Raw genomic sequence first — 15,710 nt, forward strand, 5'->3', positions numbered from 1 at the left:
CATTGTGTGGAACAGAGTTTCTGCAATGGTTAATCCGCTCTTCAGTACAATGGTTTCTGGGAATGGCTTTCTGTTGGTCTCAGGGTCTGAAAGAAAAAAAAGTGTGCGCTACTTGATGAGACTCTGAGGAGCGAGTTAGAGCACTAGACTTCAGAGCTCTTCAGGGGTGAATCTGACAGAGCGTAATAGGTGATGTAGGTGGATAATGTTTGCTCATATTACCAAGACTCACACATCCTAATGGAGCTTGTATGCAGCATTTGTGCCCTTTGGGAAACTTCGATCTAGCTCTAATTTGCCATTTGTTTCTGCTGCACTGAACAAATAACAGTGCTCCCCAATTGTGGAAAACATCCTATTCTCATAAGATTAATTCAAACACTAAAATAGGATTGTAGGCTGTCAAAAAAAAACAAAAAAACATGGGCATCAATGAGAAAATCAACTTCTCTACATTTTTGAAGTGCTAAACTTCTGAGGATAAAATGAGACTTTAATGATCCCTGTGGGATGCTGGATTGTTTCAGCAGCAAAATGTAAAAGGACATTAGCGAACAAAATAAACAGTGTAAGAATAGAATAAGAACAGAGGGAGTGTGTATTTAAATGCGGTAAGATAAAAGGCAGGAGCTCTTGCAGGGTTTGTTAACTACAGAGAAAATACATAGGGTGTTGTTCCTCACGTGTCCTGAGCTTCAAAGAGTTGGTTATTGCAGAAAGGCGATGCAGGGCTGGTCTTAGACGTTGCTGCGCAGTAGCCCCCCCTGTGGGTGCTCTGGAGTACTGCACTCTGAGGAGTTCTTGGCTTTGTCCTTGTTGTTGTTGGGCTCGTTGTCTTTGATAATGTCGTACTGGCGACAGAACAGGGCGATCACCCCTGGGACGGAGACAGAGAGAAGGACAAGCTAATTATATTGCTATAATAACGATAACATGATCCTTTCTTCTGTTGGAAAAAAAAAGAATTTTCTGTTGGGTAGGAAATGAGCAACTCATTCAAGGACACATCAGTAGGGGATGCATTTTGTTATATCATGTTACATTATTCTATTCTCTTGTTTAACACATTTTTACTATCTAATCAAAATTCAGGCATTTATGGTTGAATGTATTTTGATAAACAACCTGCATTAATTAGTTTTTATTTGTTTACTGTATTTTTGTTATATCTTATATTGACCTTATTATTATATAATTTTAACACCATTTTTGTTTCGTAAACTTTACAGTCAAGGCAGTGCAAACATCTTGAATTGCATTAAACTGAACTGAATTTAGCTGAAAAGGAAAATGTATGTGTGTAGAAAAATGCTATTCTGTTGTTTTATTTTTTCTGATTTGTTCTAAATCCAACCTGCAAGAAACTTTTTATGCTTACTTCAGCATGGTTCACTTTTTTGAGAAACTCTCTCTCCCCGTACAGCCTAGATCTTTCATTTCTATATGGAGCTGTTATTTATCATTATGTTCAATTATACTGTCCTCATTAAATTGTGCTTAGATACTTCTGCAATACTGTTCATCTGGTATTTCTGTCAGTAAGGCAGACTGAAGTGCACTGAACTGAAGTGAGAGATCCAGAGACATGAATAGGGTGAATCCGCCAAGATGGAGATGTGAAATCGATGGTAACGATAGCCGTGTGAAGCCTGCCTGTAGTCAAAGAGATTAAAAAAAAAAAACGAGGCAGAGAGAAGAAATAGAAGAAATAGATGGGGAGAGCGATAGACGGAGAACGAGAGTGTAGAAATGGAAAAAAAGAGAATAATTCATGACGGTGGGGCAGAATGTGGAGGGCGGAGGGAGGAAGAATCTGGCCCAGCCGGGCTTCAGTCTTGGCGTTCTGCTTATGTCAGCCCCTGCTCATCTGATCACTGCAATACCAAAGGGCATGATGGGATGTCTCACTGTGATATCCCCCAGCATGCCCCGCAGGCCCAATTAAAGCCGAGAAAACACATTTCACCTCATTCCCTCTGTGTTTTTCCCCATCCTGCCCTCCTTCTTCCTCTTATCTTGACTTCATCACTTGATTTTTCAACCTCTTCTCGACTGCTCTCTCTCACTCTCTCTCTCACTCTCTCTCTCCCTCTCCCTCTCTATCTCCTGCTCCATCTTGCAGCCTCCCGCCCCTCCTCACCCTCTCATGGGTAATTGGCGAGGCAGAATGTGGCGTCTATATGCTATATACAGTATTTGGGCTGTATTTGTATCTCATTACAGTGGGTAAAGTGGGTTAGGAAAGAATATTTATAACTCTGTTTGTAAAGCAGCACTGAGATGCACACGGGTAACTGTGATATTTCTGCACACACACCGCTAATGATTCCAAGTTTCTGTGCATGTGAACACAGCCAAGGTGCCACTGTATTGTTTTCCCAATGCGATGCAGTTGCAATCAGGTTGTACCTGCCTGTATCTGAATGTGATGGCTATACTGACATGCTGTCAGGATTATGCTCATGTCAGACGATTGGATTATATTTACACACTCGAGCTGAGAGGCTATTCTTGTTGAGATTATGAAACATTAACTATGGGAAGCATTTTTGAATGTGCCACGTTTATATGTTAAACGAATACAAATGCTTTTTGGGTGAATTCAATGTAGCGTTCCACCTCAGACCACAGACAGTGTAGCTTCAGCTGGATTACAGTTACACCTGACATTAAAATGCATTCTCACCGCACTCACTGAAATCTTTTCTTTGCTTCACTTAACACAGATTTCTGCGAAATGTCACTTCCTTTCGTAGTATTCGGTTCTTCAAAATTGACAGTAAACAACTTGCCTTGCCTGTTCCCCATCTACCAGCATCTTGACACTCCATTTTCGACAAGCATGTTGATATCTGAGCTGCCAGCCAGCTGTTTGATTTAGTTTCTTAGGTGAAGAAACCTGGATATGATGCATTTTTTTCTTTTCACCCAGGATTTATGTTGGTGCAAAGTGTACTTTCACCTTTTGTTTGCCCACTATGTAGTAACAGATTGCATACAACATTTTATCATGTCTCAGCAAAACCCCACTGTAACTCATTGCACATAGATGAAATAACCACCAATCTCTTTGTAACACAAGATTACATCAGTCAAAGAGCCTATTTACCCCAAAGTTGGTGCATTCCTTTAAGATCCGCTGTGATAAGGGTGTGTTGGTGAAGAGGACTATTACCTGCCCACATGATGAGCACCACCACGATGATGATGAGTTCTCCAGCCCTCAACTGGGCAGCCTGACCAAACTCCTCCATCGTCACCTCATCTAGAATGAGAGAGAGAGAGACACACACACACACATGCAATCAATCAAGTGCCACTGAGGACAGCACAATTCACTGTGTCACTACTGAATGTGAAATTGTCATCAATCTGAAACCCTACAGGGAAAGCTAAAAGAATCCAACAGTGGAGCAGAGAGGCTGTCTAGTGTAAATGCCCTGCTCTGGCCAGTGTAATTAAAGCTGGGTTAGTGGTGGAGCTACAGAGGCCGAGAGGAAAAGAGAGCTGGATCCCAACCACTCACTGCATTTCCCTTGCTGACAGCACTCTGGCAGCAGCAGCATAATGCCGATCAATGCTGGTCAAAAGGTTTAAAGACACTCTGGACCAAAACGTCTTGCTCTCTGTTGCCAGTGCCAGACGTGGTGCAACCCCCATTTAGCCTGGTCCAAACGCTTCCCTCCTGAAGGGTTCCCCTGCCTTTTTAGAGAGAGCCTCAGTAGTGCTGTGGGAATATCTTCAGGGCCGTGCAGCTGGGCATGCTCAACACATCGCTGACATTCATTTGAATTTACTTGCATCTTAAAGGACCATTGATTTTGCATGTTTAGCATAATATCTACAAAATGCATGTGTTTCGGCTAATCTTTTCCCGCAGCAAGCAGTCACATTTTAGAACTCCAATTTAATTTTTCCTATCTGTTATCCAGCTATTGGTTTCCATTCATAACAGGGGATATGAAAATTAATTTTCAGAGACTTCAAACTTTCTTCACAACAGTAGTCCATCATTGTAATAAAGTAGTCCACACCAATTTTCCTAAAAGCAAGAACACTGCTGTGTTTTCATGACTTGAAATTGCTCGGAGTGAAACGGTCCCTCCACCAGAAAATAGTCCCCGGGAAACAACCAAAAATTCATATCCAAAATTGAAGGTTTTTAATTATATGTTTTGGCTTGGGTTTTATTTGTTGTACAGGAGCCAAACACTCAAAACCATTGTTATGGTCCTTTCAGTTAGTAAAGCAAAACCCCATAAATCTGTCACAACAATATCCTTTTATTTCTTGCTCATGCTGTTGTAAAAACCTTGCAGAAGCTCATGATTTAGTTACTGCACATGGATGGAAACTTGATGGAAACCTTTTGAGACTGACGTTCAGTAAAACTCTGCAACATTGATTTTCACAATGAAACAACAACAGCAGGGGCTGCAGCTTAACAAAAACATCAACAGAACACTGAACCATTTTAATAAAGATAATTCTTTGATTTTAATGTGTGATCATGGGTAAGTTTTATGTGCAGCGTTCCAAAGATCAGGGGAGACACCTCTCAGGCTGTTGGGTCCCTGAGCCTCTGCTCTCGTCTCCATTGTGCCTCTAGTCACCATCCATCCTCTGCACTTTTCTGCAGTTTGCTTCCTCTTCGCCAGGCAGGACCATGGACAATGGACACTCATCCAACTTCTTGTTGCTTGTTTTCCTGTTGCCATGGTAATCCCTCTGAGCTGCAGATGAGGCCTCAGGCTTGGCAGATGGTCGGGAATATGTGTTGGTAATTGGGTTGTGCACATTCCTAAGGTAAGGAACTGTTGAGAAGATTCATTTGTAGACTGATGAAACGGATGAGGGATGGTTTGACTGGTTTGGCTGTCCAGAGTTTGAAGAGTGAGTCTTGAACATCCTGGAGCGCTGTATGAGTGCTCCAGGACATTCAAGTGCTATATGAAGTCACCCGGGTGGCTTTTAGGATGCCCTTTTGGCCACTGCCATAGCTGTGGCATCTGGCATCAGTTTAGCTCCAGGGCATTCAGCCAGCCTCCGGAGGCATCCGGTGCTCTGTGGGCTGCATGGATCGCTGCGGCTGCATTGTGAGCCTGGACTCATGAGCCAATAACTCTCACTGCAGACAAAGGGCAGCAAGAGCTGTGGAGAAGTAAACCTTAAGACTGATTTATGGTTCTGCGTCAAAAAGCAACGCTTACTTTGCTATAGTTGTTTATGGCAGCATTCATAGTTGCGTCATGGCGGATCTTTGCTTTGACCACTGAAATGCTAGATAGCAACGTCTATTTGTCACGGAACGTAACGTCTTCACATTCCACTTGGTGGTGTCCAAATTAATGTGTTGGGACATTTCGTGCCATGAAATTAGTGACATCTTGCAATCTTCATAACCTTAGAATGAGGTGTAATAAAACTTATATTTGCAGATGTCCTCAGCATCATTTTCCTGTCGGTTCAACCCATAAAAGGGGATGACTTGTTTGATCAATATGACACCACCCACTCTGTAATTGCCTTGGTTTTAACTGAGCCCTGCAACTTGTGTGGTGCCACATAGAAAGGATGTGTGGTGGAAAGACGGCAGTTCACTGACATTAAAAACTCAATTTGATCACTTAAGGAGGAGCTTATCTGAGGCTACAGATGCAACATTGATTGTATTCATTCTCTGGTAATCAATACACCAACAGCTACAGTGTTCTCCAAGTCATAAGGCTGCAGCAGACTCAGTGCTAATGACTCAATCAAGCTGACACAAAATGCCACCAATAGGGACCAAACCACTGGGCGTACAGAGGTGAAAATGGTATCAAACATCTTGTCACAGTCTTTGTAAATCACAAACAAGGTAATTTGCCCAAAACGTTGGGAGTATTCCTTTAAGTAAATCTTTTGGAGCCACCTTTCCACTCATAATTTAACTAATCCACCAAGTGGCTCTTCACTGGCTCCTTAATCTCAGCTTTCAGCAGTATTTCACCTCACCTGGCTTCCATTGTTCATTTTGGCTGGAAGAAGACTGTAGGCGAACCAAATCTTAAAGTTCTTTTTGTTGTTTATCAAAGTATTATTAGGATAAATCCTGCTTGGGGGCTTACATTAATGATGCTGTACCTTTGTCAAAAAGCAAAAAGCAAAACAGCCAGTGTCACTTTTGTAAGCTTGTAATTGCTGAAGATGTGCAAGCTTGCTGAAGCACACAAAGTACACATGATCCAGGTGTGCTATCCACTAAAAGCTTATTTCCTGACGTAGACAGGATTTTACCACATTAAAGGTGCTTTAATATGCCTCCGCGTGGAGTTTTTCCTACCTTTTTGTCATTACATTTACCACAGTGTGTGGAAATGCTTCATTATGAGCTTTCACTGACAGAGTACCAGCTGCTTAGATGGAACTACAACCGACAGGCAGATACCCAGACAGACACACTGGAGGAAACACGTCCAGGTTGTGTGTGTTGTATCGCATTGCCCCTGCAGATACTAAATGGTGTCAGACTGATTAATACCCGTTTAGAAGGGGAGGAGAGCAGTAATGGCTGGGAGATTTAATCAGGACGGCTAATGAATGCTACCGCAAACACACACACACACACACACACGCAGACACACACATGCACACACACGCGCTCACAAAGGAAATTCCATCAAAGTCAGAGCAAACAAAAACAAGAGTCTGCCTCCTCCACATCAAGACAAATTGTCCCGCTAAACGCCTTTGTTCACATGATCGCCTGCACTGCAAAAAATAACCACCGATAAGCTTTTTTACTGAACACAACTGAAAGATATCGAGCACTAAGGGGATATTATTCACTAGATTCCCAATAATTTTTTCCATAAACTTTTTCATGCTCATTTTGTTGCTACTAGTTGAGTTTTTTTGTTATTCTGTTTTGTTTCAGCAAAGTGGCAGTCCCTTGTAGAAAACCTCTGAAGCAGGTACAGCTATATTGGACACAAAGGGGATATTACAGAATTTGTAACTTATTTCAAGCAAAATAACATTTTAAATTGCAATTTTTGATGCTGAGCACTGGCGTTTCTGCACTGCTCTTCCCCGAGAGCACCTGGCAGTCAAACTGTGTGTCCAGACCTGCACCAGAAACATAAAATGCATCACTCCTTGCAGGCCAATCACCAGACTCAAATACTGCCATTCTACATCTCAACAAATATGTTGAAATGCCGATGTTTCTGAGCCTAAATACATACATCATGTGTCTTTTAATGTTCGTGCCAGCTATCATCCACCTTTTAGCCACTTTCATTCGCTTTGTTTGCTTTATTAGCGACCACGACTTGGTTAAGGTTAGGAAAAGTCAAGTTTAATGTGACGGAATGTTAGCTAATGTTTGCTAACATAAGCTGGCAAATGCGAATCGGGTAAAAACAAAGACAAACACAAGCATGCCTACTACGTCACAAAACGTGAAAATGTGACATTTCAGCGAGTCCTCGTTTTGCTGAAATGTAAAATGCCAACATTTTTTTTTTTTTTTTCCTGGCGACGGAGCTGCTTCTTGTGCTCCAGAGGGTTTTTGCCAAGCTCTTTTTAAAAGCAAATGGAAAAGCTTTCATGAACTGGCTGTAGGCTGAATAACTATTGTGTTAAATTGGCAGAAGAGAAAAGCAGGACAGAATATAATTAAGATTACTGGAAATGTCACTGAACAAGAGACTAAATGCCTTTATTGAGATGGTCATTTTTTGCAGTGTACATAATGCTTTAACTCTTGTGCTCCTCACAGGGACTGAGCCGCGCTCCCACCCATGGACGGGTTCACGGGGACACACCGCTCCCCCGATGTCTCCTAACTGTTTCCTCTCTTATCACCTTGCCGCTGATGAGCGTTTAGCGTTTGCTCTGGTCCTCTGAAGCAGCAGCTCTTGGCACTGTAAACTGGGTCGCAGAGGACACGATAAAATTGGAAGTGCTGCAAGTCGCTCCAGATAACAGCAGCCTCTGCATTTGAGAAAGGGACTTATTTTGTGTGGGGGTGAGGGTGGGGGGGGCTGGGGGCTGTTCTCACAAAGACGGCCATGTCCCCGTTTTACAAAAGTGCCAAATTGCCTTTTTCCTCGGTCCTGATGGACCCCCATTGTGAGGAACCAGGACATTGGCACTCTGCTGTGTTTTTGTCTCCAGTCAAAGGCTATATGAAAATCTGTGTGTGTGTGTGTGTGCATACGCAAATGTGTGTGTTCCTGTGTTAGTGGATTACTGTGTGCCCATTTATGCATTTGTGCATGTGTGTGTATGAGGCAAACAGTTTTTTGTTTGATCTCAGTTATATGTTCCAGGTATGTGTGTGTGCATGTGTGTGTTCCCCATGTTAGTGCATGATAAAGTGTCTGTTTGCACAATGTTTTTTTTTTAAATTAGAAATCTACCTGTGTGGTTTGTGAACAAAAATTAAGTATATTATTCAGAAAAGCTTCACTTTAAGTCATTTTCTCTTTAAAGCCCTAATTATCATATCACTTACATAATTTGATCTTACTTACCATTATGATCAGTATGAATGCACATCATTGAGACTTACTGAAAAAGACAGGTATTTGCAGAGCTATGAATTAGTGTGTATCCTCACTCACCCGGGCTCTTGGAGGCCATCTTCTCCGACTCTTTGGGCGTTCTGAAGAGGACCGGCTCGCTGGGAGGGCTGCTGCCCCCCATGCTGATGCTCTGCACGTGGACTATGTACTCCGTGTCCTCGTCCAGATCCCACAATGCACAGGAGCGCGTGGTGGTGTTGACTTCCTGGATGAACCTCAGCATGCGTACGTCCTTCTTCTGCAGCAGAGAGGAGGAGGAATTAGGCGCTGGGAGGCTCTCTGAGGTAGGATGACATTCATCCCTCTCATGAACTGCAGATTTTAGAATGGGACACTTTATTGATCCCTGGAGGGAAATTCTCCTTTCTTCCTCCCCCTCCACAGAGAGGTCAGAAGCAAAGTTAGACTGATATATGGGCCAAGTTTGGCCTTAAAATAAAAACTGGATATGAGCCAGCGAGCGTCATCCGTCCCTTATATAATGGCTGTGATGCAGTTTGTTTGATTGTGTATTTATTAGTAGAGGTGGTGGTTTCAGTGAGGAGTTTAGTGTCCCATGTTGGTCTAAATGCTGTTTCAAGGGCTTTTCCACCCTGCCAAGAATACAAATCTACGGGAAAAACAGAATACTGTATTTTTTTTGGAAGTCTTGGCATATTCAAATCTTCAGTGTATCAGCAGCACAGATCAAATATATTGGTGTTAAAAAGCCCACTTTGGTTGAACCCCACTCACAGGTCAGTTTCAGCCACACGCCTCTGCCTCAAGGTAAGATGAAAGGCCCTTCCACTTAACACAAATTTACTGAAAGCATCCCTCCTATCAGCTGCATATTTTACTTTAAAAAGATGATGCAAAAGTCTAATTTGCCTGCTGACGACCTCTCTTGTTTAAAATTCAGCGAATTGCCTTCTGGTCAGAGCTGATACGGTGTAAATGCACGCACGTCTCTCTTGGTTAACAGTTGGAAAAACGCTGAAATAAAGCCTGCTGGCGTTTTTCTGCAGTGTAATTATGCTTAAAAAAAAAAGGGAGTGCTGCTCAGACCAAATACTCTTCACTAGCAGGGTGCATCATTATCCAACTAGGACTGCTTGCTCAGGTCAATTGGCTCCCGCTAGATCTAGCGAATCTCCTCTGGGGCACTTTTATTTACAGGACAATTACTGCGCAGAAGACCTTCCTGTTTTTAAAATGTCACATATACAAAAATAAACACGCATCCAGAAACGATCTGAGACAGCATCTCTACTCCAAACTGCTTGGCTGTGGAACATTTAGCAAATCATGCATCTCCCGTGCCAATAGCCAGACTTGAAAACATTTCACCTAAACTTGTATATTTGACAGCTTTGTCTCTAAGCGGCCACGGCTCTGGTGTTTCTGCACTGTGCCTCCAGAAAATCACGCAGAGTTTTCCTTGTGAAAAGCTATCAGACATTCAAGGCTCTGTCTCAAATGCAAGGATACTTCAAACTTAGGCGGCATTACTGAATAGGAAGTGCAAATGTCGAGGTTGTAGGAATGTGGTAGACCACATAGGAAAAAGGTACTTTCTTTTGGCCGGTTTTACAGCATGCATACAGTAGTTCCATAGGGAGAATTGGAAATCCAAAAAAGTCTGGCAACATCAACCAAGATGTGGAAGAAGAGCAAAATGTCCTCAAGCATTTAACAATTTGAATCCTGAGCAAACTGGCTTGATTTCCTCCAAAAACATGGGCAAAAAGTCAAAAATTTGTACGAAATCAGTGAAAGCTTACAAGAAAAGAACCTGGAAATAAGCTGAATGAAAGAAAGAAGGAAGGAAAGAAAATGACCAAATGAGAATTGTGAAAAAAGAAAAGAAAAAGAAAAGAAAGTGAGAGATAACTTCATCACAAAATTATCATAAATCTGAGGAAAAATGTCCAGAAAACTAGATACTTAATTATTAGGTATTTTAAATGACGTGACAGGAAAACTGAGAGGCGTCTGAAAGCAGCCTCTTTCACATCACAAGCATGGAAAAAAACATGAAATCTGCCACTGAGCCGGGTTTCAAAGGGTTAAATTCAGTTCCAACCAGTCAGTTGTTTCTGGAAAATCACAGAAATCATCCCGGGGAAGCAATAGTGCCTCGACTTACAATTACAGTAGCTAGCTGCCTTTTAGATAAGTAGGGCAGCGCAGTGTAACGATGCACTGTGTTTTGCTGTGTTACCAGAGGACTGACAGGAAATCTGTGAAACCACAGTGCATGGAATTCACTTTATGACACTCCCTTGTTAGGCCGGCTGAGTCAGTGCGGTTCTTAAAGGGAGGGTTTGTCCACTTTGGTCTGAGACACCAAACACCTGAAGCCATGCCTCTTTCTTATGGACTCCCTTACACAAAGCCTGTTTGAATGGAAGTCAATGCAGAGGACGCTGCAGAGAGAGATACTGGGATCAGTTTATGACACAACTACTAAGTTGTTAGGCTTTCCCCTGAAACTGGGAATGAAAGTAAAAAACCTCATTGCAAAAAGTCAAAATCTTACCAAGATTATTTGTCTTATTTCAAGTCAAAAATGTCTTATTTCCAGTCAGAATATCTCATTACACTTAAAATAAGACGTGATCACCTCAGAAGTAAATTGTTTTTAGACGATTTTCACTTGTTTCAAGTGAAAATTCACTTGAAACAAGTGAAAATTTGCTTGTTTCATTGGCAAAATTTGCCAGGGGAAAAAGTGAAAATTCACTTGAAATAAGTGAAAATTAGCTAGAAACAAGAAACAAATTTTGCCAATGAAACAAGCAAATTTTCACTTGTTTCAAGCAAATTTTCACTTGAAACAAGAGACAACTGTCTAAAAACAAGTTACTTCTGAGGTGATCATGTCTTATTTTAAGTGTAATGAGATATTTTGACTAGAAATAAGACATTTTTGACTTGAAATAAGACAAATAATCTTGGTAAGATTTTGAGTTTTTGCAGCGCTCTCTCTGTATGTAGGACTATCTCTCTCTAAATTCATGTAACATAAGGAATTTTCCTAACTAGTTTCCAAGGTGACGGGAAGCTTCCTTGCAGCCTTGGCGTTTGGAGGAGGACGTGTGAAAGCTTTCACGAACTGGAGGACGACTGCGTCACATTTGCAGTGTAACGATGGAGAGCGCTATAACGGACAGATTTTTATGACAGTGTCACACATTATCACTTTAAATACACTTTTACATACACACACACACACATGAAACACATGCCATCACCTGTTGGGTGATGGCGAATCCAATCACAGGGTCTCCCTCCAGGATCTCCCACGTGACCACGGCAGAGTTGACCTCGAGCTCTCTGATCGTCACATTGAGTGGAGCTGACAGCAGGGTGTCTGGTGCGCGCGCACACACACACACACACACACACACACATACGGAGGCCAGAGAAAAGACGTTAGTCCAGACAGGTCATGAATGTGCTGTCTTTACACCTTGTATGACATAGGTGTTGCTGCGTAGACCTGCACACACATCTTCCACTTTCCACTGCTCTCTCTCTCTCTCTCTGGCCTCTGTCTTCTCTTGCTTGCTCGCCCCACCTTCCTCCTCCCACAAATTAATCTTTCTCCCTTCATTAACACCGGGCCTAATTAACCGCGCGCAGGTCTCTCGGTGTTTCCCTTGATAAGCCTCCCCCGCGCTCTCCGCCTCTCTCTCCTCTTCTCTCATCTTTCCCTCTCTTGGTGTCCCTCGCTCAAACACACACGCACACACACACACACGCACACATTCCCCTCGTCGCCCTCTCTTTTCCACTTTCTTTCTCCCACGCACATCTCATTAAGTGTGAGTCATGGCGCTTTTCCTCCGTCACGTATCCCACTGATTTTAGGGTTTAGGTCCAAAAAACCTGCATCCCAGAATGCAATGCGTTGATTGAACAGGAGAACGCAGTATGCTACTGTAACTATGATTTTTACTTATTATTGAAATTACAGTGTTTCTTATTAACTGTTAATAGAAGCAATAGTGATACAAATATACAAAGCTGCAGGCTAATATTGATGTCCATATAGAAAGCACAGAATTTAAATCTACATTGCAATTGTGTGTGTGTGTGTGTGTGTGTGTGTGTGTGTTTATGCATGCATGTATGTGTGAGTGATGGCCTCGTGAGACACCTCAAGGTCTTCCATGATCAGAGTCAAGGTTGCGTATCCCACAGGCTCAACTTCTAAAAGCAACCATTGAGTCAGACCTTGACATTATGCTGGAACACACACACACACACACACACACACACACACATGCACAGAAAGGTAATGACAGAAACAAATAGCGGTCCACTGTGCATTTATTCCATCCCGTGCTATAAACACATTAGTGCCAGAATAATGCTAAAATTAATTCATTTTATTGTAAAAGTTTTTCCCAACTCGCCCAAAGTTTCAACAATAGCTTTGATCAGGCGCGCGCTGGGAAATAAAACAAACTAATCTGAGTATTATTCTGGCATTAATACTTCCCCGTCGGGATTTTGGTTTGCAACTGTTGGCTTGGAAACACACCAAGACCACACACACACACACACACACACACACACACACACACACACACACACACACACACACTTTTGCCAGTTTTATCTTGACTGCCAGTGGAGTGTCGTTCCCTCTTGCAGGCGTTACTTTCCCCACCTTGCCTGAGAGTGTGTGAGATCCGATTATGTTACACTGGCTCTTTTCTCACTGTTTACCCCCCAGATTACCAACAGTAAATGCAGCCTGCCACATTTTGCAAATGAGATTGGCGAATTGTCTCGCACTTGTGCAAATACTTGACGCCCGGCCCGCCGACTTGTTTCTCGAGTCAATGAAATAATGGCATTACTGGAGAGGGAATGTACTCTCACTCTGTGTCCCCGCTTCCCTCGCCGTCTGCTCAATGCTAACTCAATCAGCAGAGAAAACTGGAGAGTTACACGCTGTTAGTCAAATTATTATATTTTTGGTCGGGAGGAAACTCTCCGTGAGGCTCCTTGAGGCTCGGTGTGTGCGGAGTAGATGGGCGAAATGTGTGTGTGTCCATGTCTAGTGTGTGTGCCCATGTATGTCTGTGAAGCCTTGCTACAAGTCCCTGTTTGCTTTGCTGTTGACGAGATGTTTTCTGAATGCCTCTAGCCTCCTGACTCAAGTATGAATCTCTCTCTCTCTCTCTCTCTCTCTCTCTCTCTCTCACTCACACACACACACACAACACTGGAGAGGGATTCCCATCCATTTTTAAGCCGTTTGCTGCCAAAACCGAAGTTGGCTGCAGAATCACAAAATTCCCCTCTTAAGCCTCCATCCATCTCCAGCCTGGGGAAACCAAATATTCAATCTGTGTGAGATAAACCACAAATAGCCCGATCCCCAAGATTTGTGCTTTTCAAAGGTCTCTCGTCTCTGCGCTTATCACGAGAACACCCAGCATCATGCTGTAATATGACCGAGACGTTCAGATAAACGCTCTCCTTAGATGGAAGCTGCTGCAGGTTACAGGCAATTCAGCATGATTAAAGATAGATGAATATCTATGTCCAGCATGCATGATATGTCATTACTGGAGAATGACTACCCCATTTGAAGAGCTCTGAATGAGTACAAGCCTACAATAACTTGTCCTCATTAATATGGTTTTATATTCTATGAGGGTGGGTGCTGAAGCTGTAGAGCGAGTGAAGTGAAGTTTTCTCCATAACAAGTCATTTAACCTACTACTGAGTCTTACAATCTTATTGTCTTCACACGAAATGAGAAAATACATTGTGGTGCAGTGCAAAACAGACTCCATGTGATGTAGTTTCACAGTCAGTGTTCAAATGTTGTTTTTCTTAAGCAAGTAAAAAAAAAAAAAAGCCATTCGGATGAGGTCATGCCACTTGTTTCCAACCATGTTTCACTGGTCTCAGGAGCAAGAATACATGTGTTGAAACGAGGTGGAGTGAGGCGGATCAGCTGATTGACCGCTCAAGCCAGCTCTGGAAATAAGTTGATTCTCTCAGTGGGATTATCTCATCCCACAGACAGATTTATTACCTTGTCAAAAGAAAAAAAAAACAAGATTTTAACACTGAATATGAGACCAAATTACTTGTTAAAGTGGATCATTTTTTTGCAAGGTAAGATAATGCCATTTCTTTCCAGTGCAAATCAACTTGTCTTGAACACCCTCTTAGATCAGATGCCGTTTTCTTGATCCTACTAGAATGATCTGCCTCGTTTCAAGATACTGACACTGGAAACAAACAGACGTACAGCATGTCAGCCTGTTAGCAGAATATTATTGTTATCATCATCATCATCGTCATCGTCATCAAAAAGCATGATAAGATTACTCAGTATTAGACTCAATGACTTGTTAAGACAGACACGTTTTGGCAGTGCAAAGGTTACTGTCTCTGCCTGGCTGCTCCAAGTGTTTGGTACAGCACCTTCACTCACACACACACACACACACACACACACACACACACACACACACACACACACACACAGAAAACCATGACACAATCTATCATGTCAGTTGGATCCACTACTATGAGGCACTGTGTGCATCACACCAGACAGCTCTCGTTACATCCCGTTCAGGCTCCACAGCAGCACCTAGGCATTGCTTAATTGCTGGTGATCAGCTGGTAAATCACTGATAAAGGCCTTCACTCGTGTTCGGTCATCAACCTGTGGTAAACTCACCGGCGGCAACGGAGGACACCGAGAGGAAGCCCAGCAGGAGCAGCAGCAGCGCCGCAGAGAAGCCTGGTTCAGCCATCCTCCTCCTCCCTCTAGCGAGGCTTCACATCCTGCACGGCCCATGCAGAATATCCCATCTAACAGGAGGGAGGAACCATCTCGCTCGGTGCCGGAGACAGACTTGTTGTGCCGGGGATTAAACTGAAGTTGGAGGCTGCATCAGTTGCGGAGGAGGAGGAGGAGGAAGAGGAGGGGGACGGGGTAGGAGGAAGAGGAGGGGAAGGAGGGGAGCTTCGGTGCCGTGGTCGGTGTCTCGGTGTCTCGGCGGCTCCCACCGGCAGGCTCAGAGGCTCAGCCCGTCTGCCGGTAACGGAGCGGCATGGAGATCTTACTACGTGGAGAGGTGAGGAGCGGTGCGTAAAAGGAGTGCGCAAGTGCTG

The 15,710-nt window shown here is 43.1% G+C and overlaps 1 protein-coding gene across 2 annotated transcripts; it reads right to left on the bottom strand.

Moving 5' to 3' along the window:
• Positions 1-737: 737 nt before the first annotated feature.
• On the bottom strand, positions 738-15,349 carry fndc5b (fibronectin type III domain containing 5b). Of its 2 annotated transcripts, none has more exons than XM_030063997.1 (5): positions 15,274-15,349; positions 11,810-11,928; positions 8,613-8,811; positions 3,176-3,265; positions 738-877 (listed from the first exon to the last, which is right to left on the bottom strand). In XM_030063997.1, the coding sequence occupies exons 1-5, from the start codon at positions 15,347-15,349 to the stop codon at positions 738-740; spliced, it is 624 nt and encodes a 207-aa protein (XP_029919857.1). The 2 variants fall into 2 exon arrangements, with proteins under 2 accessions (XP_029919857.1, XP_029919856.1); XM_030063996.1 differs by having other exon boundaries at positions 15,259-15,349.
• Positions 15,350-15,710: the final 361 nt, after the last annotated feature.

This window comes from Myripristis murdjan, chromosome 11 (genome assembly GCF_902150065.1).
Source record: "Myripristis murdjan chromosome 11, fMyrMur1.1, whole genome shotgun sequence".
Taxonomy (NCBI): Eukaryota; Metazoa; Chordata; class Actinopteri; order Holocentriformes; family Holocentridae; genus Myripristis; species Myripristis murdjan.

What these genes read in the sequence shown, in the direction of transcription:
- fndc5b (XM_030063996.1), bottom strand. Translation starts at nt 15,349, where the DNA reads ATGGCTGAACCAGGCTTCTCTGCGGCGCTGCTGCTGCTCCTGCTGGGC. An exon ending in GATTCGCCATCACCCAACAG is followed by an intron (nt 8,812 to 11,809) that starts GTGATGGCATGT and finishes TCTCTGCTGCAG; the next exon opens with AAGAAGGACGTACGCATGCT. An exon ending in GGTGCTCATCATGTGGGCAG is followed by an intron (nt 878 to 3,175) that starts GTAATAGTCCTC and finishes TCTCCGTCCCAG; the next exon opens with GGGTGATCGCCCTGTTCTGT.